General features: G+C 38.3%; 1 protein-coding gene across 3 annotated transcripts in view; it reads left to right on the top strand.

Moving 5' to 3' along the window:
* Positions 1-26,743, top strand: part of SBF2 (SET binding factor 2) — a 228,968-nt gene that overhangs the window by 102,028 nt on the left and 100,197 nt on the right. For 2 of the 3 annotated variants that reach the window (XM_083456131.1, XM_083456132.1), the window contains 3 exons: positions 16,890-17,003; positions 19,473-19,583; positions 21,818-21,923. In XM_083456131.1, the coding sequence (XP_083312257.1) occupies positions 16,890-17,003; positions 19,473-19,583; positions 21,818-21,923 (331 nt within the window). Of the gene's footprint in view, positions 1-16,889; positions 17,004-19,472; positions 19,584-21,817; positions 21,924-24,228; positions 24,337-26,743 lie in introns of those variants that run through there. The other variant, XM_083456133.1, reaches the window with a different exon arrangement.

Raw genomic sequence — 26,743 nt, 5'->3', positions numbered from 1 at the left:
ATTAAATGGTTTGGAGTAATATTTTAATAGAGATAAGTGTATGTTTGGTCTGAGTTATTTTCAACTCTGTTCATCCCGAAGTCCTGTTTCGGCAGGAATCTGTGAATTAAAAAAAAATTATGCAAGTTCACATTTATCTATGCATTTTGTACAAAATATGCATTTTTAAACACATTTTCTCTCAAAATAAGTAATTTCAGATGCATTTTTATGGATGTTGAACCAAGAACTGCATCACTGAAATTGGAAAAATGCAAAATCCCAAAAAATAAACATGGTTATTTTACATGAAATATTTTAATGCAACATTTACAGGCAAATGTTTTCCATAGATGGTGTATGAATCAAAATATAGCACACCCACATTAAACATACTTAATTAAAGCTAACTAAATTAAAAGGAAAATGTCCAGCCAACCCAAAACTAAATAATGACAAAGTACATTGGCAACCCCACAGAACAAAGCCTGATTTCAAGCAACAGTCAAGTATTGTTTTTTTAAAAAAAACACAGATGTGTTTTTAAAAAACTTCTTGCAAGTGTGTAGGGATGATGCTTGATGAACCAGCTCTGCATTCCTGAGATGTGGAAGCACAGTTTAAAAGGCCCAGTGCTCAAAGATAAGCATATGAGGAAGGCCTCTACGTGGTTGATCTTGGCGTGCAGGCAGGGTGATCTGAGTGAAGCTGATGCTTCAGATAGCTATGTTTTGATCCATAATGCAGTTTGTAATAATTTCTTATTAGATAATGTCATATTAAAGCAGTCTGATTCTTTCTTTTTCTCTCTCTAATTATTTTGTTATGTCTTTGTAAACTGTGTTTCTGCTTTAAATTTCCGTATACTTCAGTTCTCAGTGACAGATTAGTCTCCCCCCCCCCCCCACCGAGAAATGGCAGTTCCAAGGAAGGGCTTTGTACCATGCTGTTCACCGTTACATGACATTGGGCTTCATTTCAGTTTGGAAATTTCAGGAATTGTTGCCTGCAGGGGAGAGGCAAAGCCTACATATGTACTTAACCACATAATCTAAAGAGAACATTAAAATGAAGCACAAACTCTGATAGATTGCAGTGAGATTTACAGAGCAGTCCTTTGCATGTTCACAGAAAGTTGGCCAACTCTTATTTAGTGGTATTTTCATAATCCCAGGTAAGCATACACAGGATTATACACTCAAAAGTATAAATGGTTTGGAGACCAATCTTGTACTTAACTACCCAGAAGCTCCCAGAGCATGGTCTGAAGGCACAATAGGCCACCACCTCCCCGAAGCTAAGCATGTTTGAATCTGAATAGGAATCATATCCATAAAGTGAGCCCCATTGAACTCAGTGAGACTTACATTGGTGTAACTATGAATAGAATTTCAATATTATCTTTTTATAACACCAAGAACAGAATACATGTGTCTAAATTAGATCAATAGTCACAGAAGAAGGCAAGCAGGAGCTCACAGAAAACAAAGGCCATGTATGCATGCTCTTCCCTTGTAGGTGGCAAATATCAAAATACATACTGGATTTAAAAGTTGACTACTTCTGTAGTATGCTATGCTGTTAGTGTGCTGCCACAGCTTTCTGCTGCTTTTACTGAGGCTGGAACCTCCTTCTGTGAACAGAATTCTTTCTCCATGAAGAATGAAATTAAAGCTCCTTCCATTCATAGTGTGAACATAATGGAAACAACCCAATGTGACCAAGCCTTCTAGTGTAAGAGATGTGAAGTAGCAAAGTTTTACATTAAAACTGAGGCTACTATGTTCTGGCAGTAGAAGGCAAAACATATAAGGTGTTATTCCCACATATTTTGGTCTGTATAATACACTTCATTGGAAAGTTTGGCTGCTTTCTGTAGTAAAAGACACCTAGAAGAGTTTAGCGGCTGATATAAAATTCAAAGCCATTGATGCATCACGTGCATTGCTTTTAAAAGCAATTCAAATGAAAATGCTGTATACACAGTTAAATCTTAAATTGTCTGCTTTTGTTTGTTCTTCATGAGTGTGGTTAGAAGTTCTTTTATTCAGATTCCAGAACTAATATTTTAAACTTGTTCTAGAGTTTCTGTGGTCTGGAAGAAGTGCATGAATTTATTCGGAGCATAACAAAGAGGCTAAGGGTTTATAACTGTTTGTCGGTGACCCTGAGGAGTTGTTAATGTTAAAGGCATTGCCCTATCTATTTTAGACTTCTTAAATACTCCTGCATTTTTTAAGCATAGGTGCACAGAATATGTCTGATTCTTCTAGCTATGTTGTTGCAATAGTGGGCAGGTGTGTCAGGAATACCAAACATGGACATAGAGGTTCACAGCAATGTTGGTAAAAAGTAACCAAAAACCATTTCACAGGTTTTCTTAGACATTTTTTAGCTTTACCCTTGGTAAAACCCTACTCTCCAAATTCCTGTTAATATGGCCTTCTGTAAATGTAGCATACCCTTTAGTTACATGCACTGCCCGTAGTCTTGGTGTAGATTAATATCCTGATTAGATTTCAGATTTTCATAAACCTTTGAATAGCCTTTCTAAAAATAACAGATTTTTGACACTACAGACAATTTTTTTCACATTATATCTCATTATATCTCTGCTTTTATAATGCAGCTTATAATAATGTAGCCATACAACTTTTACAAAATTTCAAACTTGCCACTACGCTTGCCAACAGGGTCATATTAAAGTCTGATTCTTTTCTCCCTCTAATTTATTTTGTTCTGTCTTTGTAAACTGTGTTTCAGTAAACTGCTTTACATTTCCATATTGTTATGTGCCTGCGTGGTTGCTTGAGAGCGAACTGCCAAGACTCTCACCGGTCTTTTCCAGGCTTTATTATCTGTACAAAAACATTTACAGTGCAGAGCGTGTCAAGTCCATGTCTGCTCAATCGCTAGCAGAATCTCGGAGTGGGCGGTCCTTAAACTTTCCCCAGCATAACAGTCTTTTGACCCCCATCCTTGTCCTCCCCTTTCTGCGCGTAAACCGACTGCGCAGAGAGGGCGCTGGCAAAGGGGGACTTGCCTCCCCACTGGAGGCGGGGCTTCCCTCCTCGCTGGAGGAAGAGCTGCTTCACACGATCTTTGTAGGTTCCCTATAACCCAACTGCCTTTCCACCTCTCGCCTCTGAGCTGATGGCAGTTCCCTGACACATATACTTTAATTCTCAGTGACAAATTAGTCTCCCCGCATCCTAGAGAAATGGCATTTCCAAGTAAGGGCTTTATACCATTCTATGCACTATTACATGACATTGGGCTTGGTTTCAGTTTGGGAATTTCAGGAATTGTTGCCTGCAGGAGAGAGGCAGAGCCACATATGTACTTACCCACATACCGTAAACTAAAGAGAACATTAAAATGAAGCATAATCTCAGAGAAATTTCAATTTGTTTAAGGTCCACCAGACCATTCAAGTTGGCCAACCAAGTAGGAATTTGAGCTGAAGTGTTTGAGCTCCAAACAATACAGCCATAACAAATGGAGTAAACCAACTTTTTTGGATTCAAAGCAGAAGTTGCTGGGGTTTTTGTTTTGTCTTTTGTCTCTCAGAAAAAAATAGTTTGAAGCAGGACGGACGGTTTTAATGTACATTTGTGGTTGTGGGAACACTTCAGGTTCGTTTATTGAGATTTAAAAAATGGATTAACAAGGTATTTTAAAAATATTTTCATGTGTCTGTGTCTGCTCTAAACATGTGGGAAAGTTCTATTTTGTGTTTGCTCACTTTATGACATAAGTGATTCACATTTGTTTACTGATTGTATGTATCCTAGATTAATTGGATTAAAAGTGTCTGGCTTCCACATGTCTCCTATGTGGTGCTCATTGAGTCATAATTTTATCATGATTAGCATTTAACTGCTAGGAAGGGATCTCAAAAGTATACAGAGGATGATTTATTGGCCAAATGCAATTTTTTTTATTTTTTTCAGTGGCAATGAGTTTAACCCAAGTGTAGGTAACAGGATACCCTCCTGATTTCGGACTATGGCTCTCATAATCCCTGAATGTTTGCTTTGCTGGCTAGGCTGAGCAGAATTGTAGTATGAACAACAAAATTTGGAAGGCCACAAGTTCCTAAACAGTTTAAACGGATTAAATCAGTTGCCACTAAAGAAGAGCTATGACACATGATTCATGTTACGCTGATATATTATTTTGTACTGCACCTTTGAGGACCTCTCTTTCTGTCTTTTAAACTGTTAATTTGTCTTATAAGCAGTTCAGAAACTCATCTGCATTGTTTGTTTGAATGCTTTGGTGTTCCATTAATAGTTTATATAAATAATGTAAAGCATATATGCTAAACAAGTTGTGTGAACACTATTTTTTCAGAAAAATGTATGATCTCATTAATGTCATAAAAATCAGTGAAAATATTTTATGAAATTGCTTCATCATAAATTGATTGTGGTTGATGTAAATCTTTTTAAATCTTTCAAATTTAAATCTTATTTTCTACTCTAAAATATGAGAGGGTTTACTAGCTTTAGCTTGGTTATTCTCTGTTCAAGGTCAGACTGATCTAGAACATGTCTTCTACTGCATTAAGATGAAATATTTGTCAGCCAAGCCTGCACATAGTGTACTAAAGTATGCTTCTCCCCCCAATACATTTACTTTAAATACAATCCATTTTACATTAATAGTATACAAAGTTTAAGCACTTAAAATAGATTAGGATATTATTCCAACCTTGTGTTTGCTTCTGCTTGACCTAGTTGTCTTGAGTATTTTAATAAGTAGCTCATTAATTTAAAAAAAATGTTGTTTTCCTTTGCTTGACATGTGAAGACTGTGTCTTTAATATGAACTCTACTGCTAAAAGCTTATTCACATGATAGTATTAAAGTACAAACTAGCTGAGGGAACTGTGACTTTGAGCTATATATACATGAGATTAATTTTAAAGCATTCCCATCTTCATCTGTTACAACTGATGTAGATGAGACACAGTTTAGGACAGAAAGGATATGGCAAATTATTAAAAATTACACTTGACACACACGGTGTTAGCACACAGCTTTTTCTTCGCTTTTAATCTCTGAATATGTTCCTAATTGACATATTATCCCATTTCTGGGCTTCACTATGTCACCTCTCACTTTAATTCAGCCAAGTAGATTGGTTTCTATTGGGAATAATAATCAGCTAAAAAATGGAGACCACCAAAGAACAAACTGTTGCCTGTTTCATTTTGGAGCGCTTGCTGTCATCATACATAAAAGACTTGAAGAAAAATCTCATTGTTTGGATGTCTTAGAGTCTATTTCATATGGGAGTGTCTTGAACTCTCTGATGTTTAATATAGTTAATTTTATCTGTTTACATCACTTTAATTTTTCCTATAGTTTTCAGCACAGAATACACTATTCAGTTCAGACCCAGATTTGGTTCTTTGAAAAACTACCTGACTTGTTATAAAGCATTTTGAAAACTTCCTAATTCAGCCTGGGTTCATATCTCAATTTGGAAAAAATGAAGCTCCATGCCCTCTCTCATTCACTATTATAGGAAAATAAAAATGCCTGCAACTTCCCCCTCTTTTTGACAGAATTGGATATTTGCAGGCATAGTTTACCTTGCTGTTTGTAAGTAGCCCAGGAATCTTTCTGTTGGGCACCCTTCAATCTAATTTTTTTAAAAAACAATGAAACTCCTTGTTTAAAAAACCCCTTGTGAGGGATGAATACTGCCAAATTTCAGAATAATTGGTGCAGTGAATTTCCTGGAAAGACGGCCCTTACAGTTTAGGGTCGTTAAAAAATGATGCACTTAATATCCCCTGTTGTTTTGTGTCCAATTTATATTAAAATAGTGTACATCATAGAGATGCCCCCAGGTAAGAAACCTGCCAAATTTCAGAAGACTGGTTTATATTAATTCATGAATTGCTTGGGAGTTATTGATTCAGGGAGGTTTGTGCTAGGTTTTTTTCTTAGGATTTTAGTATGATAATGGCATCCATTGTAGAGTGTTCCTAAGGAAGTAACCTGTAAAATTTCAGAAACATGGGTACAGGAGCTAGGGAACTGAGATGAATGAAGAAGAATTTACAAAACTTCAGACTTTTGTTTTGCTAAATTGGCTACAGTAGCGACATGAGTGGGATTGTGTTGCTGATCTGACTTCCTAACACTGCACACTGCTGCCAGTTATCAAGAGGGAGAGGGGCAAGGCAGCAGGGAGCTCGAAACAGTATAAGCATAGTGTCAGGATCATCGGATATGCTTCCGCCGCATCTGCTGCCTTGCCTCCTGCCCTTTTCTCTAACCAGTAACAGCATGTGGTACTGGGACGGAAGGTCAGCAGTGCATGCTGCTATGCCATCCTCCATTGGTTGGTAGCAAAAGTCACAGAAACCAAGTGCAAAACAGAATTGATTAAGGTGGCATTGCCTCTTCCTCCTCACTAGCATGAAATACCTACTGATAACATAGTTCATAGGCCATACATAAATACTGTATTTTTAAAGGGCTGTGACCTGCCCTGGGACCTTGTGGTGAGGGATGGGTAGGAAGTATGTTGATGATGTTGAGTCTTTATCATCATTATCTCATATTTTTGTACTGCATATTTCAGGCAGAAAAACCACACTGAGATGGTAAATTTGAGAAGTGCTTAAGAGGAATTTGTACTTAGAACAGTAGCTACTTGGAGGCCAATTTAGTAGCAGAATAATATGATGGTACTGTAATAGTCAGCCTTAGTGAGCAGCCGAGACACTACATGTTGCGCTAGCTGCAGTTTACAGGTCAAGGGAAGTCCCACATAGACCACATTGTAGTAATATGGAAGTTACTAGCACATGAACAACAGTGATCATGTTATAGAAATTAAATATTGAAAATAGTTATTACAATTACTATATTTCGGTTTATTTGGGGGTTTTTTGGCTTTTATTAAAAAAAGCCTCCTGCTGCCCAAGCTGAAGTGGAATCATAGAATCGTAGAGCTGGAAGGACCCTGAGGATCATCTAGTCCAACCCCCTGCGGTACAGGACTATGCCACAGTCCCATATGAGGATCGAATGCGACCTTGGTATTATCAGCACCCCTCTCTCTCTCTCTCTCTCTCTCTCTCTCTCTGTGTGTGTGTGTGTGTGTGTGAGAGAGAGAGAGAGAGATCCAAGGTTTTGTTTTAAATTCCTTGAATTGTTTGGGTCGATCTGACTAAAGTAATATTGCTCAGCTATGTTCATCTCTTTCAAGTCTGAGTAATTCACAGTTTAATAAGAACTACAACATCTGGAGGTAACCACCTTGGCTCCCCCTGATCTATCTAACTGACATATGGAAGACTTAGGAGGGTGGCTATTCCCATTGTGTTTGGGGTGAATACATGTACCATCAAATCAAATATTTTCCCCCAAAAGTGTTCTTGAACTGGAGTATTGCATTGGTCTTGTGAGAGAGAATGCATTTCTAAACTGGAACCAAAAGATTAACTGGCTATGGGCATCTAGCTTTACACTGTGTGTTCAGAGAATGCATATACTGTTAATGCTCACAATAAAGTAGTTTGAAAGTCATGTGTTTAATCAGATTATCCTTTTAGGCTGTGACTTCTGATAATGACATGGCCGGTAATACCTCTGTTTGTATATGTGACTAGCTTTGGTTTTCTAGGAATTTCTTTGATTGCTTTATCACATTGGAATTGTTAATCACATTCTTACTAAGTATTTTACGTGCTCTAAATGTGCTTAGAAGACTTGTATTAATTATGATGCAAAGTAATTTTTGCAGTCCAAGGCTTTGCAGGAATTTTACATTGTTGTTTAATAAGAAGCCTTTATGAAAAATATGTCCTTTCTTTCAATTTTTAGACATTATTACGTTGTTGTTGCAAAAATTAAATAAAATTATATCTTGCGTATCTTCAAATTGAACCCGTTGTAGCTTACAATATCAGCTAGAATCAAATTGCAACAGTAAAATCAAGCCATACAGTTAATAAATACAATTATATAATAGCAAAACAACAGTTAAACCAAAAGTAACAAAAACAACAATTAAACCATACATTGGGTTGGATTATGAGTAGGATTTCCACAAATGAAAGGGCAAATTTCATTTGTGCAGCTGGTGTTCAAAAGGCAAATTCTATGCTAGGAATCATTAGGAACAGGAATAAATATAAAATTGTCAATATCATAATGTTGTCACACAAATCTATGGTGTGACTACATGGGATGCTGTGTACAATTCTGATCTTCTCACCTCAAAAAGGCTATATGGTCTCAAGCTCATGCTTCTGCATCACTCCTCCAGAAAAGCACAGCTAAAATGATCAAGGGGCTGGAGCAACTTTGAAGAAAAGAAAGTTTGAAGAACTTATGAAGAAAGTTTATGGCATTTGGAAATTTTTAGTTTAGAGAAAAGGGGAGATAAGGGGAGACAGAGAGGGGCATAAAAATAAGCATGGTGTGTAGAAAGTGGATAGCACTTCTCCCTTATAATACTGGATCTTGGGAATAATAATAATAAATTGTGGGGTCCTGTTTTTGTTTGTTATTATGGTATGTATTTCTGTGTTTTTATATTGTAAATCGCCCTGCAATCTTCAGGTGAAGGGCAGTATAGAAATTTAATAACTAATATAATAATAAATAATTTTGGACAAACCAATAAGTACTTCACACACCACATAGTTACCGTAAATTATGGAATATACTCCCACAAGATATAATGATGGTCACCAATTTGGGAGATTTTTTTTAAAAAAATCATAGAACGATAGAATTGCAGAGTTGGAAGTGACCCCAAGGGTGCAACCCCCTGCAATGCAGGAATCTTAGCTAAATCATCCATGACATGACATGGTATCCAACCTCTGCTTGAAAACCTCCAATGGAGTCCACAACCTACTTGGATGTTCTTTCTATAAGGCTGAAGACAGTATGATTGTGAATACCAGTTCCTGATAATCACAAAGGGAGAGAGCATTGTTGTGCTCATTACCTGCTTGCACACTTTCCTATAGACATCTGGTTGGCCACTGTGAAGACAAAATGTTGGCCTCGATGGGCCTTTGGCCACATCTAGGAGGGTGGTTCTTTACAGTAGGCACTCGGATTGAGCAGAAGCTCCCACTGGAGGAAGTGGGCGGGGGATCAGTTGGATGGTGGATGCTGCAAATTCATTGGCTTCATACATGGTATGTATGAGGATAGCTCTCTGTATTCATTTTTAAAAAGATGAGCCTATCTGAAAAATAATACTCTTTCCCTAAATCTAAAATATTTAGGTAAGGTGATTTTGTTGTACTACTGGAGAAGTTCAGCAGAATCAGCTTGAACAAATGAGAAATGTGTTATGTGGAATTATTGTTATTGTGCCGAAAAAATGTAAGTAGGTTTTTTGCAGATGTAAAAAAACATTTTTCCTTCATTTTATCTACAAAACCTTGAATTGAAATAAATTGTTTTGATATTCCATAATCATAGAATTGTAGAGTTGGAAGTGACCACAAGAGTCATCTAGTCCATCCCCTTGCAATACAGGAATCACAACTAAAGAATCCCAGCCTCTGTTTAAAACCTCCCAGTGAAGGAAAGTCCACCACCTTCCAAGGTATTCCATTGCACTGTCGAACAGCTCTTACCATCAGAAAGTTTTCTCTAATGTTTAAGTGAGAATCTCATTTTTTTGTAATTTGAATCCATTGATTTGGATTCCAGCCTTTGGAGCTGCAGAAAACAAGCTTGTTTCATCTTCCATGTGGCAGCCTTTCATATATTTGAAGATGTCTATCATATCACCTCTCAGTCTTCTCTTCTCTAAGCTAGACATATCCAGCTCTCTAAACCATTCCTCATAAGGATTGGTTTCCATATGTTTTAAAGGCTCTACCCCTACAGCTACAGTATTTCAAGTAATCTCGATGGTTTTTCCATCACAGAACATCCCGTTCTATAGAGTATTTTAGAATGCAGAAATTTAAGGAGTAACCACAGTTATGTGTTCAGTAGTGTGACACAGAGGGCAATAAACACCAAGATAAATTTATAACTTAAAACAGAGATAAAATAATTTCCTAGCAGCAGGTCAGATATATTGGCTGGAGACTGTTGAAGGCAAGAGGTTATCATTTATCTTAGACATAATTAACAGTACTATTCACCCAGGATGCACAGGAATTGCAAAATACGTTCCCAAATCCCATGCTAAAATGCAATTTGTCTGCCATTCTTTGGTGAATCAGCATCCTTCCTCCCCCCTTCTCTTTCTTGGTAGTTTCTGCAGAAACAAAATTCCTCTAGTGGTTAATGCTTTAAAAAACATTTCTCTAATGTTTCATTTTTTCAAAACATAATAAAGAGAGAGCATACACTGGCCCAGTTTGTACGTCCCATTAAGCCATAATTAAAACAAACTATAGTTTATTGTGAACCCACAGAATGCTGCCAGTGCTCACAGCAGAAAAGTGCTGCAGAAAAAGAAGCCCAAGTTTTGCTTGTCAAAGTGTCTGAAATTGAGTTTGTAGTTTGTTTGGAGAGAAACAAACCATGAACCTGGGTTCAGACAACATGACAAATTAGACTCCCCTCCTCTTTTGTTCATGGTGCAGCGGCAACAGGGGTGGGCAAGGAGCACCACAGAAACCTTTAAACAGCATGCACAAATGCACTGCTTGTTCACATGAAATCATGTTGTTGTTGTTTAGTTGTTTAGTCGTGTCTGACTCTTCATGACCCCATGGACCAGAGCACGCCAGACACTCCTGTGTTCCACTGCCTCCCGCAGTTTGGTTAAACTCATGTTGGTTGCTTCGAGAACACTGTCCAAACATCTCGTCCTCTGTCGTCCCCTTCTCCTTGTGCCTTCAATCTTTCCCAACATCAGAGTCTTTTCCAGGGAGTCTTCTTTTCAAGCAATGACAAACCTAGATAGCATCTTAAAAAGCAGAGACATTACCTTGCCGACAAAGGTCCATATAGTTAAAGCTATAGTTTTCCCAGTAGTGACGTATGGAAGTGAGAGCTGGACCATAAAGAAGGCTGATCGCAGAAGAATTGATGCTTTTGAATTATGGTGCTGGAGGAGACTCTTGAGAGTCCAGTGGACTGTAAGAAGATCAAACCTATCCATTCTTAAGGAAATCAGCCCTGAGTGCTCACTGGAAGGACTGAAGCTGAGGCTCCAATACTTTGGCCACCTCATGAGAAGAGAAATCATAGCTTGTTTAAAATTATGATGCAATGTGCTATGTGAACAAGCCCATTCTGATTTAGTGAGATTGTATTATCAATAGGTCACTGGTCTTGGACATTTTCAGAGCACATTTTCCAGAAATTAAAGGGGGAATTTGTTTTAAGTTGTAATGTTTTGCACCTTTGTGAATAATGCTGATTGTATAAATAGTTTGTGCATTGTCATTTCTTCCTACTTGTAATTAAGCATGATCCTGTAAATAGCATATCAGAGATATGAAGAAATTAGTTGGCAGGGAAAAGGAAGTGTACAATCACTGGAAATTCAGAACGTTGTCTACAGTTTATTGTGTCACTTAGTGAAACAATGCCAGGAATGTTGGAAATGAAAGAACATGTATCATTCTTTGGCTTTGATTGTGGCTAGTATAAACTTTGTGCAATGTTTGCTTTAATTACCATATATGGGCTTTTGTAATTGGTTCTACAAAGTGCTTACTAATAGCTTTTTGAAGTGCAGCCATCTCCTCTGCTTAGCATTTTGTAAGGTAATGAGATCTGTCTATGCAGTTGGCTCATTTCTTTGTGAAGGAATAAATCTGGGTAAATCTCACTTTTCCCACAGCAAGAGAATTCTGTGATAGAAATTTTGCATGGGTAAGCATGGTTGAAATGCTGGAATTAGGGAATGCTGACACTCTTTTCAATGTGAATTGAAAAGTTTAGGCTTCCTCTAGCTAGATTTCTTGCAGTTGTCCTTTTATGCAAAAATATGTAACTAATTGCATTTTAAAAAGCCATTTATAATACATTATCTTTAGTGATGACATCTTGCACCATAGCCATATAATATTTGTCAAATTGCTTCTGATTTTTTTGCTGAGCACGTGTATTGTTGTGTTGCTCAGACTTCAAGAAATGCCACGCAGAAGCGGAACAGCATGTAACCAGACTAATACAAATCCACACAGATGAACATACTTTCAATAAACGTACAATTTTTTCTGAACACATTAGGATGTATTATATCTACACATAATTTTACATGTACGACAGTAAGGCGTGCAGATGTTAACTTTATAGGGTCCATATGCAATGTCTGCAAAAAAATACATTGCTTTGTTAGGAAACTACATAACAGTGTCAGGCAATAAGACTTGTGTTTAATCACTGGTTTTTAACCAGCTCCATTTAATGAAAAATATGGATCTTCTCTCTCAGATTTGGACCTAGCTACTTCAAACTATGCCTTCAGGATCTACCTTGATTCCCTTTTCTAAAAAAAAAAAAAAAAAATCGGAAACATTATGGACATAAAAGCCTTTTCTCTTCCCATTTTTAAATATTTATTGGAATATATAAACATGCCACCTTTCATTTGAAATTGCAAGGTGGTGTACAGTAAAACTCTCTCTCTCTCTCTCTCTCTATTATAATACAAAATAAAAACATCAGCCATCAGGCCAGGGCAGAGTTAATTCAATTTATTTATTTATTACGGCCGTGGGCCCATACAGAAAAAACATAAATAACAGCTTGTGCACGTGGGGAAAGAAAAAAAAATAAAATAAACAGCCACTAAAACACCACTATAACAATAAAATACTATAAGATGGAATGGCATCCTGCACCTTAATTAGCTTGTAGTGCTCCTTGGCGTCGCTTTTGGGTAAGGACCGCGGCCAGGAACCTAGCCACTTTCAGGGTCGTATGGGTATCCTTATCCTGCAAGATTTGGGCAAGGTGGAATGTTGGAGGGGTACCCATTAGTTTCTGTATGATTGATCCCAGCAAATTTGCCCGTAGCACATTGAACAAGGGGCAAGAGAACATAATGTGCTGGAGCGACTCCGGCGACACCTTATCACATTCGCACATGGCGGGGACTTGGCCCTTTGAAAATCTATGTCTCAGGACATTGGAGGGAAAAACGTTAAACCTCGCTTTGGTGAAGAGTTAAATTAATACAACTAACTTGTAACAGAGACCTGAGAAAATAAATGTGTTTTTAAAGGAACTACAGTGGTACCTCAGGTTACATATGCTTCAGGTTACATACACTTCAGGTTACAGACTCTGCTAACCGAGAAATAGTACCTTGGGTTAAGAACTTTGCTTCAGGATGAGAACAGAAATCGTGCTCTGGCAGTGCGGCGGCAGTGGGAGGCCCCATTAGCTAAAGTGGTGCTTCAGGTTAAGAACAGTTTCAGGTTAAGAACGGACCTCCGGAACGAATTAAGTACTTAACCTGAGGTACCACTGTACCAGAATGGCCTCAGAGTTAGCATTGGCTTTAGTTTAGATGGGAGGTAATTCTACAGAGAGGGTGCTACGAATAAAAACATCTGAAAGGGTCCTTTGATCCATGAAAGCTGAATCTCTACAGGCAGAAGGCATTGTTCATTGGGGAGGGCTTGTTTTCCATGGGATTGTTTCCTAATTTACAGTTAAACTGCAGTTCAGATTACATTCTCTGCTATCTGACAAAGATAAAATAATATGTCCTCCATGTTTTCCCATTCAAATCCAAAATATACTTTTGACAGAGAAGAGATTCCTGTTGAATCATACAAGAGTTTTCATTCAAATGCTGTATAGGTCATGCAGCTCTTCTTATTCACACTGTCTGTTACAAGTTGTTCGTAGGAAAATTACGGTACTTTTCATTTCTGCTGGTAGTGAAACAAAGGTTCATTGATTTTGTTGTGCCACACAGATGTTTGTCACTCTTACTCTTGGAAGCAAGATGGGAAACGATGCAGCGCATGGAAGATTAGTGTACGGTTCCTTCACATCTGTTTGTTTTACCTTCAAATAGCATGGTTTTTGTAGGAGTACCCAGCTGAAAGAAATGACTAAGTTGAACAGAATTTAAAAGTCTTCCAAGCCACTCCTATGTGTCATGGGTCATCCCTATATGAAGGAAGCCTGGAAGTACTAGCTGTAAGAATCTCCAGTGCCACCTACTGGTATTTCACCAAAAGAACTCAAGTAGAACCCAGTGTGATCTCAATCCTAACTTGCAGTGCCAGAGAATCTTATCAAAATTCACCTTTGTAGTCACGTGGACTGTTTTTCACAATTTGATTTAGTAAAAGAAAACAATGTATTTCAATGTGTATCTGAAGAAGTATGCATGCACACAAAAGCTTATACTAAGAACAAGCTTAGTTGCTCTCTAAGGTGCTACTGGACAATTTTTTTTTATTTTTTAAAATATATTTCTACTGCCTTAGACCAACACGGCTACCTACCTGAATGTATAAGGTGATTGTTAGGGTGTTGTTTGGTTTTTTCCCTTTAAGTGAAACAGTAATCTCCAACTTTTTCCACTATCTATTTTTACTAGATATAAAACTGTTTTCCATAAAAAGAAGTAACTTAGCAAACAATGAGAATGACTGGAATTAAGTCAGATTTTACTTCAGCAATATAAATAATAATTGTGGTTCTGTTAGCTATTTCTAGCTCTTTTTTCTTTTTCTCCTGATGTAGTATAAAGCTGATCTCCATACTAATTATAGTGAAGTCTGCTTGTAAAAATCAGTTCATCTTACCTATTTGATGTATCGAATCTGAATAAGGTTTTGAGACTGGGTAATAGAAATGTTCTGAGAGGATTTACGGTGGGCATATCCATTGCTGTAAACACTGCTAGACAGCATTGTGCAGTGTTTGCTCTTAAATTATTTTAAAATGTATTGGTAGTTCCCACAGGAAGATGTTTATCCAATTTTAGAAAGTATTTTTCACTGATAATAGCTGACAGTCCTGTAGCACAGCGTAGTACAAGTGAAAAGGATATTAGTCACTGCTATACCAAATACAGTTCAGGGCAACAAGACTTGATTAGCTTTGATTAGCTTGCATTCAGAAGTTTCCGTTTGACCCTCTACTTTCCCCCAGGAAAACCTGCAGTTTAGCACTGAATCAGAATCAGGTTTTCCACAGATTTCCATTTGTGTTGATTTAACACTAAAGAACAAGTTTTCCAGGGGGAAATGGAGGGGCAAAGGCAAATCCAGTCAGACCCATGCCTAGAAAGCATGGGACAAGCGAAAAACTGGTCAGACCCGTCCTTTCTAGGTACAGGAGAAGTGGAAGTGTAGGTGAGCTCTGTGTCTTGTTCACTACTGAGAAGCATCCTATTTAAAGCTACTAGATTCAAGTCGGTCAGTTCATTCATAGGCCTTACTAGTATGTTAAGGATAATGATGGTTGACTTTACAAAAGATGATATACTTTTGTACAAGAAGAGGTACAAAATAGTTAAGGAGTTGCCAGCATATTAGCTAACATATTAGTAAAAGGGAATAAGGAAACCAAGGTACACAAAATAGGGTTTGGCCTGACATTCAATGTAATTTTAACAACTTGTACATTCTTCCATAACTTTATGGTCCAATAAAAAGGATAAACATGTATACATTTACTCTGACACAAAAGTGAGCTGTCCTTGCTATAAGGTTCCTTTAAACATGTTTGGTTGTTTTTATTTTTCATGCCATACAGTTTGAAAAGAAAATCCCTGTCTCTCATATAGATGTAGAGATATGGCCTGCTGTGATCATTCAAGGGCCTGAAAATGTAATGTTTTCGAATTTAAAAATCCTATTTGTACTCAAATTGGTTTTTTAATTAAAAAATGAAACTCTTAATTTAGCTAATACAGGCTGCTATGTTAGCAGCAACCCAACAACAATTAATATTCAAAGAAAACATGACAGAAACAGCAAATGTGTATGCCAGTGACATTCATTATTCAGCTTAATTATTCATGGACAGCTCCAGTCAACAGGCAGCAGAGCATTGTAAGCAGTGAGGTAGAATGAACAAAAACTTCCTTTTTATTTGTACTCTTTTGCTATAGCCCAGTAGTTCAATCTGCCCTTTAGCTTGGATAGTAGGTCACAGTGTCCTCTCCTGGTAGGATAGCTACCGTAAGAAACAAGTTGATGTGTATTTGAATTCTCCTGAGAATGGTTGCCACTCCTAGGCTACAAACAGGTACTACTGGCATATCCAGTGCAAGCCAAAGCATGTTTTGCTGTTGTCACTCTGCTAGAAATAATGATTTTGAATGAAAATTGCAGTACTAGAACCTTTTGAGGCAGTCAGCAAAACTGGAACTCGGGTCTCACGTTTTGAAATACCAATCTCTCTTTACCACCTACCTGCAGCTTTTGGGGCCTGCCCAGTCCTCTTGTCTAGGAAGCAACAGCTGATTGGGGTAGTGATTAGTGAAAGACCAATCCAACAAATCCCAGTGGGCCATTGAGGTGTGATTCTCTGCTGCCCTTGGCATTCTGTCTACTGAATGACATGATGTAGGATGAAATTTATGGGTAGGATTAGAAATGTCATAAGCTCACACATAGAGCTACATGGGTTCACACTTTTATTGAAAACTGCTATGTTGAGATAGCTTCAAAGAGGAGCTTTTGACTAACTTGTAGGAAGCAGAGTTGCTTTTGCTTTCAACGTAGAAGTTTCCCCCTTGTGTTTTATGCAAAAACTGTGCTTAGCTATTTTATTTGCTTGTTGCAATAAGTCATCTTGGGAACCATGAGGTACAAATTGCATGGTAGTTCATTTAAAGTTCTAATGTTTTAATAAAAGCTATATTTTATTTTAAATTCTAGGACATATTTGGGTTTTATTTTTTAAAATACTATTTTTTCATAAAGGTGATCACCATCTTATCTGTTGACTGAAGTATGTCTGTTTTCAAAGGGATCAAGAGAAACAGAAGGAGAGGAGGAGACAGGTTTGATCCAGCCTGCAGAAGTATTTGCTCCCAAAAGCCTGGTGTTGGTGTCCAGATTAGATTATCCAGAAATTTTCAGGGTAAAGAACCTGTCATTTATAATGTGCCATTGTACAAATTTGTTGGATATTTGATAAGTAACAGTGGCAAGTATTCTTGAACTGAAATATATTTCCACTGTTATGAGAATTTAGACAGCACAAGGAGAAATAGCCTGCATTTTATACAAATCACTTTCACTGGTACATCAATGCTATGCACTTTTTATTCACAGAAGCATTATATTCAGAAGCACATATATACCAAATAAATATTTAGTTATCCCAGCTTAATGTCAGGGCTAAGCCATAGGCAACTGTCAGAGGTGCACTGGTGAATTGGGACCAAGGGACCAAGGGAGGAGTTGAAGCCAAAGAACACATCAAAACCAGAAAGAGCATCTTGCTCAGGCAAGGTCCCATCCCACAAAAGGAAGCCTTTATAGCCTTCTTGTCCAGATGATAATCCAAGCTGCAGTTCTGACAGCTCACCACAGGCAGCTGCCGCAAACTGGTTCTAGCCCTGGAATCTCCTAGCTACTCATATAGAACTAAAAATGTAAACTTCAGAGCAATTAGTTTGGTCAAAGTAATTGAGTTGATTCACTTACATAGCTTAATGTTGGTTCTGATGCAACAGCTGATTCAGTAAACAAGCAACTGGTTCGGTAACAAAGTGGGGAAAATATTTCAGCCTCACTCAGAACTCTTCAGCCTCACTCGAAACTCTGCACTCCAAATGAAATGGTTAAATGTTTGGCACAAGACTAATAAAAAAACGTTTTTATTTAAAATTTGCAGTACAGGATTGTATTTTTGATTATGCCCAATATGTTATTACTTACACACGACTTTGAGACTGAGCTTCTAGATAACTCAAGTTATGTAGCTTCTTAATTGCAGTCCTTAGGTTTAGTATGGAAAGCCTCAGCAGGAGCTGGCCTTGCAGCCTGCAACTTTTATTTCTGAGGCTCATATGCAGTACACAAACAGCAACTTCTTTAAAAAGGCTTCCTTATACTTATGTCACTCAAAAAATAGTTCTTCCCCCCTCATTCATTCAACTTCTTCCTCCTGAAGGAACCCAGGGTGGCGAGCACATCCATAATAAAACTCAGCCACTGATCTTAGGGGTGCCAGGAATAGTTTCCTTCAGCCATCAAACAGGGATGTTTTCAAATTCCTCCTCAGTCAGTAATGAGGGTGACAGGAGGGCCACAAATGGGGAACTGCTACTGAAACAACCCTGCCATGGGTCAGAGCAGCTCCCAGTGACAGCTGTACCAACAAGGCTCACTTGCCAACCATACAGTCTAAGTTGGCTCATATTATGAAAGACCCTGTTTTAGGTACTTGGGTCTCAAGCTGTTAAGGGTTTTAGATGCTAGCACTAATGTCTTGAATTAGGCCTGGTACTGGCAACCTGGGCAGTGTTTTCAGAACCAGTGACATATGGTCCTATCGGGCTACCCCACTTACCAGCCTAGCAGCCACATTCTGCAATAGCTACAGCTTCCAGACCACCTTCATGGTTAACCCTACGTATTATAGTATCCCAAATCGGAGGTCACTAGAGCATGGACAACTGAGCAAAACTATCGCTGTCCAGGAATGGTCATAGATGGCAAACCATCATAAGCTGGGCATAAGTTCTGCTAGCCACAGAAGCCACTTGAGACTCTAGTAACAAGTTGGAATCCAGGGGTATGCCCAGGCTATTATCCTGTTCCTTCACAGGGGAGTGCAGTCACCTCACAGAACAGATCATTCACCTAATTCCCAGAAACAGGAACCACCACCCCACAACACTTCCATCTTAGCAGGATTTAAGCTGAGTTTATTGGACTCTATCCAGTCCATCACTACCTCTAGACACTTGTCCAACATCTTCACAGCCTTTCCTGATTTCATTGGCATGCAGAAAGTTGTGTTCATCAGCATGCTGCTGAAACTGTGCTCTAACCCCCAGACGAGAGCTCCCAACTCTTTAATATAAATGCTCAATAGAAAAAGGAAACAGAATCGACTCTTGTGGGGCAGCCCTATGGGACCCAGCCATGGTGCTAAGCACCAATCTCCTAGAACCGTCTGGTAGCAACCCTGCAGGTAAGAGCAGAACTAATGTAACACATTACCACCAACTCCCATCTCCTTGAGTTGCTTCAGAAGAACACCATGGTCACTTGCATCAAAAGCTGCTGACAGGTAGAGGCAAAACAACATTCTCTTTTCTCTCTGCTCATAAAGAACAGTCATGGTTACCAATATGCTTTCAGTTCTAAAACCAGGCTTGAAACTCCTACTACGGAAACATACTACTGATAAAGCTATATAGTTCTAACTCAAAAGCTTTAGATTTTAGCATTGCACTTTAATTAAGCAAAATATTTTTTTCATGTATAAACATTCCAAAATTGCATTCCTTATACTACAGATGTATATTTTCCAATAATTATTAGTATTATCTTTTCCCCAGGTTGCAATGTAATATGTTTTTATTTCATGTTTTAGGCTTGCCTTGGCTTGGTCTACACTGTGTATGTGGACAACCTGCATGTTTCACTGGAGAGTATCATTGCAAATCTCTGTTCGTGCTTTGTCCCTGCTGCTGGAGGGTCACAGGTAAATAGGAAAAAAGGGTATTTATTCAGCTAATTTGATTTATGAAGAAAGCAAAAAATAAATTCTTTAAATATTTTGATTTAATAGAGGACCATAGTTCAGTTGAGTATGTCCCAGTGGCCCGTCTTCTAAAGAGAGCGAGAATTCCATTCCACCATAAGGTCAAAGGGTTAATTCTGTCATTTCAAATGCATGTTTCACGGCATACTATGAATTCAGAAACATTGCTGTAGAATTCAACCTTTTTTTTTATTACCAGTGCTTCAAAATATTTTATGTTTTTTCTTGGTTTGCATGAGATACTGGGGAGCAGAGTTTTTCTGTTCTCTGAACTTGATTTTATTGAGTCAGTCCTGGTGTAGTTCATTGTTTCAGTGGACTACCACATAGTCTTCAATGATACTGCAGATTTCAGTGAAATACAATGATGATGAAATTAGGTTTTAAGAAAACCATGCTCTATTGCATACTAGTAATTTTTGCCTTATGATGAAAAAAAGCTGCACAGAATTCACATGTAAGTATGGATGATTTTGTCATGACAAGGGTAATTCAGTTGCCATAGCAAATTTCAGAAGTGGGGTGTGATGGTGAATACCATCAGCAAGAGCCTTTTCCTTCCCATTTCCCTACTGCCAACATACTCTGCTGATAGTACCCTGGATCAGGGAAGAGGGGGAGGCACTGAAATGTCCTTGTCATACTTTGAGTTGGTAGACTGTACTGAAGAATTAGTAGTGTGTTACCTAGAAAAGAAGCCAGAATTTCTTCTTCCCATTTCCTCATTAGTTAGCTTCACTCCCAATTCCTGCTTGTACATTACTGTAGTTTATATACTCATTTAAGGTAGTGCTGACATAATGACTATTTGACCAATCTACTATATACCATATATACATTTTTATTCTTACCCCCATGCTTCAGTCCTTGCGCAACACCCTCTCTTTAGAGCACATGCTTTGCAGTCCTGGCATTCTTAGCCTAAAGAAGGATCAGGTAGCAGGTGATGGGAGAGCTGCTGCCACTGAGAATAGATGGACTCTCAAGTCAAACCTCGTATATGGCACCTTTCCAAGTAGTACCCAATGAAGTAATTGTGCTTGCAGAATGACTTCCAATTGCACAGTGGAACTTGCCCTCCTTCTCCTCCCAAATCTTGGGGGAACCCTCTGGTGCATTTGGTGCATCTGTGCAAGGGGTTCATAGGGTAAGGAGAGAGATGGGAAGTTGTGTTAGCAGAAGTCATTCTGCAAACGGAATTACTGTGTTGGATGCAATGCTTTATGCTTTTTCTCAGCCAACTTATCCTGTAGCCTGCTTTAGTAAGCATGAATCTCTCTATACTTCTGGCCCTCTTGCCTCCACTTGACTTGACAGAGCCATTTTCCACACTCCTTCCATTTGTTTACTTGCTTCCTTTCCAATTCTCAGTGGATTGCCTGGCTTGGATGAACAGGGATCTTTCATTCTTTTTCATGTTTTTTGGATATGGAAATGGACTTACATCCAAGATTTCGAGAAAATGGACTTACAGACAAAGCAGCCAATTCTTGGATGCCTTTTTGCGTTCAGTGTGGCTTGTTAGTCTTTTTCTTTTTTCTTTTCTTTTTTTAAACAGACTTGCAGGAGCCTGATACGATAGTGCCATATGAGTGTATGTGTTAACCCTCCACAGTCCCAAAACAATCCTCCCTTGAGCTGTTATTTTCCTCAGTAGAGGGAAACTGATGTTGGCAACAATGACAATGATTTTCATTGGGGTTATGGCTCAGGGAGAAAGGTTTAGTTCCCTCACCCACACTCTGTGGTCCTGATCTTGACCAGCCCTTCCCCGCAGCTGCTGCTAAGTCACCCCAAAGTCCATTGGGTCCATTATCTTCTTGGAGAAGATAAGCCCTGGTAAAAGACTCATCATGCTGCAAAGCCCAGGGAGAAGTGAGATACCTCCCCACCCCATCAGTGTTCTCTGTGATTCACAGAACACTCGGTTAGTGATTGGTGGCAAGAGAGGGACATGTGCTTGCTCACTGTGCTCACAGCAGTTGCTGGAACTATATTGGCAACATGACAACCATGTTTGGGGGGCCAGAATTGTATGATGTTGAATAGTATGCAACTGTAAACACATAAACAACAGTTTGACTTAATTAATATACATCTGATGACAATGGTGCAAAAACAACTCACCTCATATTGCATAAGCAATAATAGTGTATTAATATATATTTCTACAGAAGCTGTTTTCCTTGGGAGCAGGAGACAGGCAACTGATACAAACTCCTTTACATGATAGTCTTCCTGTCACAGGGACCAGTGTGGCTCTTCTGTTTCAACAATTAGGTATGTCTGTTTTGGGGTTATTATTATTTTTATATTTTGCCATTGTTTCCAAACTGACTGCACATATGCAATAGTAACTTTTGCTGGTTTTGAGTTTCAAAACTCAAGATGTTGCTTTTCTGTATTTTGGAACATAGTTGTACATGTCCTAATGATGATCTGAATGTAACCTGGGTGTCTTGCAGCTGTATCCAGTTTGCTTAGTACTTTACTGCTGTATCTCTCTGCATGCGTGCACACACTTGAGACAAATGAGTCTGAAGCTAGTACAAATCACAATGACTTGAGGAATTTATCACACTTTGTAGATGTGTTTCTGTCATACCAAAATATTATCATAGCTCTAATTTGTGATATTTCTTTCTGTACTTTTTTCTTCTTCAGCTGCTTATTTCTTTGCTGTGCAACCTTAATATTTCTTTTGTTTTTTTTTAACTAAAGTTTAAAATATCTCTTTGTAGCTGAGAAATTAAACCAAGTATTAAACATTTTTTTCAATGTAATTCCTAATGGTGAACATATTGCAATAAACAGGGACAAATTAGAAATGCAGCACACAGGGAGAGTGAAATATGCACAAGGTACCAAGTTTTCAATGGAAGCAAATCTGTAAAGCCTGGTTTTGGGAGAGAAGATACATAACAGCTCCTCTATGCAAAGAAAGATACAGTACTTAGATGACAGCTTGTTGAGAAATGAAGCTAAATATTTTTTGTACTTGCATGGGGCATATATACTGTGCAGTGAGTCAGCTTTTACCCCTTGCTAAGATGTACTCCCATCTTCTGGATGAAAGTTGAGGTATAGCGTTGCCTTGTGGTAGGAAAATTATCTATCTAGGGTTCATAGTGACACTGGACCTGGAGGGTGCATGTGCTTACCTTGTGGTTTTGCTCTGTTCCTCGAACAACAGAAGTATAGCTGTGATGTGTGATGTGCCTTCAAGTAGAGCTCCCTGCAGAGTACCAAGAAAGAAGCACTCTGTGGGCACATTTTTCTCTTTCGTATCTCATTGGAAAGTCATGTGGCAGTTGTAATAGCACTCAGCAGTTAACTCCCCCAAAACCCTCAAGCTCTTGGTAAAAAAATAATCCTTATGGCATGTGCACCTGAAAGCCTTCTTTACTCAGCTGGATGTTTCAGCGTAAATCTAGAAACAGTAACAAGGGGTGAGTGAATGTTTACACTAAACAGTACATAGGAAGCTGCCTTATAACAAGTCAGACTGTTGCCTCCTCTACCTCAGTATTGTTGGCATCCTCTCCAGGGTTTCATACAGGAGACTGCCCAGCCCTACCAACAGACATCAGGAATTGAAACAGGGACAAGTGTATAATCTGCTACAGAGTTACAGTCCCTTTCCCAGTATATTGCTACTTTTGGTGATGACAGTTTCATTGGTCTGCTATGTAGTAAATTAACAGAAAAATATGTGTTTAGTACAGAAGCTGTGAGGTTTCTGGTGAGGTTTTTTTTTACTCCCAGGGTAAAAAAACAAACAAACAACTCCTACAGCCATGCATGTTCTTGGAGTCATGGCAGAACAGCATGTTCCATGATATAACTTTTTATAGTGCAAAGCAGCTGTGGGTGACTTTAGATTGAGCAGAAGTCTGGCATTTCCAGCTGTTTGTCTACTCACCCCCCCCCTTCCATTGCTCTTTTCCCTAAAGAGTAAAAAATATAGATCTAAATATATTTACTCCTAGAGGTGAAAAAGCAGCATGATCTTAAGCAAACAAATGTTGGCAAAGAAACAGATAAAATGCCCCTTTCTACCTTCACTAGCCCACTTGCCCACTGCTGAATCTGAATCCACCAGCAGCTGCTTTAAAGTATAAAAGAAAGCCCTTGGACTGGTAGACCAACCACAGAGCTTACACTTAATGTTCTCAGTCTAAGGTAAAAAGCCAAAATGAAACAGGTATTACAGAATGTTTTGTTCACTTGTACAAAAATGTGCTGAGTAACAAGTTTGGGACATTCACTAACTCATTTATGAGTAATTTACTATACTTTCATTGTAGTTTTTGAGCCACTTACACAGGAACCAGAACATTGGCACAAACATACTTTTTTCCCCTTGAGAAAATTCTATGGTAAGAATATATCCACATCTGTTGAAGACTGAAGAAGTTCATTGTGATGGCAAAGAAGTTAGCATATTAGCTTTTCCATGGTCAGTGAAAACATAAATTTTAGTGTCCACTAATTTTAAGCAGACCATTTGCAACAAAAACTAAATTTAGGAAAGATGTTTAGCTTACTCTGTCATAGCCTACTCGTGGTTCTGCTTCTGTTACAGATTGCTTTCAAATGTTAAAATAAGCCTTATGCGGGAATGAAAGACTGGAAAATTTTGAAACAAGTTTCTCAGACAGCATGAATGCACCCCAAGCCACAGAAAATTCATGTAAGTGGTTGGAGTTGGAAAACTAGCTACCCTCAGGTCACAATACTGACAAAGCAAATTGTAGAGTATCGTTATCTAAAGCCATGCTGTGGAATGTTTGGAAAGACTTTTGGCTTAGACTCTCTTTTGCATAATTCATCATCATTGATTTTCAATGAATGCAAATGAATTATTGTTGCCTAGAACTGGCATTTTTCTGGGACTCACCCAACAAATTTCATGGTTTTGGAGGTAGAGGACAAAGGCAATTGAGCATTTATAGAGCACCTTTGGTAATCTAGGAGAGGTACTGGACATGTTGCTGAATTGGCTTAGAAGCCTATTGAATATTATGCATATGTAAGAAACCTGGCTTTTCAGCTGAGGAAGAACAGCATTCGGGTGGATTTTACTTTACTTACAATCAGTGCTATTTTTCTAGAAAAAGAGGTGCCGGAAGTCACCATGTACGCCTCCTTTGTTCTCTTAGAATGTCAATGGCGCTCACCTGAGAGGTACCGGAACTGAGTTCCGGTGAGTTCATACTGGAAAAAAGCCCTGCTTACAATTTTATATGGTGTTGACATGGGAAGCTAAACAATGCAGTGAATCCCTGGCTTTTGTTAGGAGTTAAGTGAAACAAGGGTTTACACCTCAACAAGCCTCTAGATTGTGATAAAGTGTGACCAGTGTGTACACTTAACATTTTCCATCCATTGCTCTCCTTCTTTCTTGCCAACTTTATTTTTACTTTGAATTGCTCTATGCCAAGTTGTCTGTATGGATTCTTAATTACAGTGTTTCATTATTTGTGCTTTCCCCTCCCCTTGGAACCAAACAAGTCAACACAGCTAATAAAAATGCAAATAGAGCTGAGCGAAAATGTTTATGTATGGGAAGCGGGGGTTTTGTTGTTAAAATCTTCATCAGTGTCAGAAGGGTCCCACATTTCCATTATTTGGGGGTAGTGGTGTTGAAAGAGCTGCAAGAGTTCAGTTATTAGAATGATCCCTGATTGGCTAGAATTACCCATGTGATCTGTATCAGACAGTTTTCACCAATCTGATGCACTCAATATGCTTTGGACTACAACTTCCATAAGCTGCAACCAGCATGGCCAATGGACAGGGATGCTGGGAGTTGTGACCAAAACATCTAGAAGGTCCCAGGTTTGGGAAGGATGTTACAGGAAGTAAATGTGCTTTATTTGCTGTTGTGACATCATAATATCCAGTATCGTAATATGACTCTATGGATCACTGACTCAAGTGGCATAAGTGCAGATGATATGAAAGGGAGTGGCAGTGGCTTTGAAGAGTTGTGAAAGGGCACAAACTAATTAGGGGTTTTCAGGATCTGTTTGGCCCTCCATGACTACTTTTGTAAAAAGCTATAAAAGAATATTGAAAAGTGAGCAAACTATAGAGAGTGTTCTATGAGCCCCTAGTTCTGAGAAAACATTAATTCATTTTTCTCAGACATAATAGTGTAGGAATAGCTATAATTAACAAAATATGGTTGTCTTGGGCTGTATTATATGATCTCTGTTTATTTAAGCCTCAATATATCCTTCATGCCTTTTATAAAATAATCTGTTTAAACTCAGACCAACTTTCAACTCTGATTATGTTTAATTCTATTCAGATGTTAATGTACTAAAGGTCATTTATTTGAAATTGATAAAAAAGACACTGGATTAATAACTAGTTTTTATAACATTTCTGCATCATTTTTTCTAGTCTTTTGCATGCAGACAGATGAATAGTTACATTAGTCTGGGAGGCTTGGCATGGAATGGTGGGATCTTCATTCTATTCTTTCTTTGTTCTAAATTAAGGCCTGTAATCTAAATATAGAGCAGTTTTGCAGCAAGCTAGTTATACCCAACCACCCTAGTGCAGCTACTTCCTCTGTGAAATAAAGAGGCACCTAGTTGCTTAAATCTCTGCTTCCACCAACCACAATTCTAAAAAATTAAGATTAAAGCAGTAATTATTTCTCACCCCTTAATGGCAAACAAATTTATTAGCAACTAGTCCTCTATAAAGGCAACTAGTATTTTTCTGAATGTCGCAGTGCATTCTTTACATATTAAATGTGCCCTATGGAAAGCAAGAGTTATGAGAGAACAAACCTAAAGTAAACGTTGAAACATGTTACTAGAGCTGCATTTGCACAGACATGAGCTGTCTTTAACAAATTGTTCCCATATGTTTACCAAATACAGAGTAGTAAACAATTACAGAACAAATTCATCATTTTTTACTTTGGCTATATTATTTAGAGAAACATTGTGCAATGGTGATGTGTAACCCACCCAAACCCCCTTTCCAGAAAAAGGAAGGCTTTGTAACACCACCCAGGACACATTGTCTCTGAACAGACAAATATCCAGGGCACCAACCTACATTTGAGGGCAATATTCCAA

The sequence above is a fragment of the Podarcis tiliguerta genome, assembly GCF_965153285.1.
Source record: "Podarcis tiliguerta genome assembly, chromosome: 1".
Classification (NCBI taxonomy): Eukaryota; Metazoa; Chordata; class Lepidosauria; order Squamata; family Lacertidae; genus Podarcis; species Podarcis tiliguerta.
The sequence above is the reverse complement of the archived record's forward strand: the minus strand, read 5'-3'. Positions and strand labels throughout refer to the sequence as shown.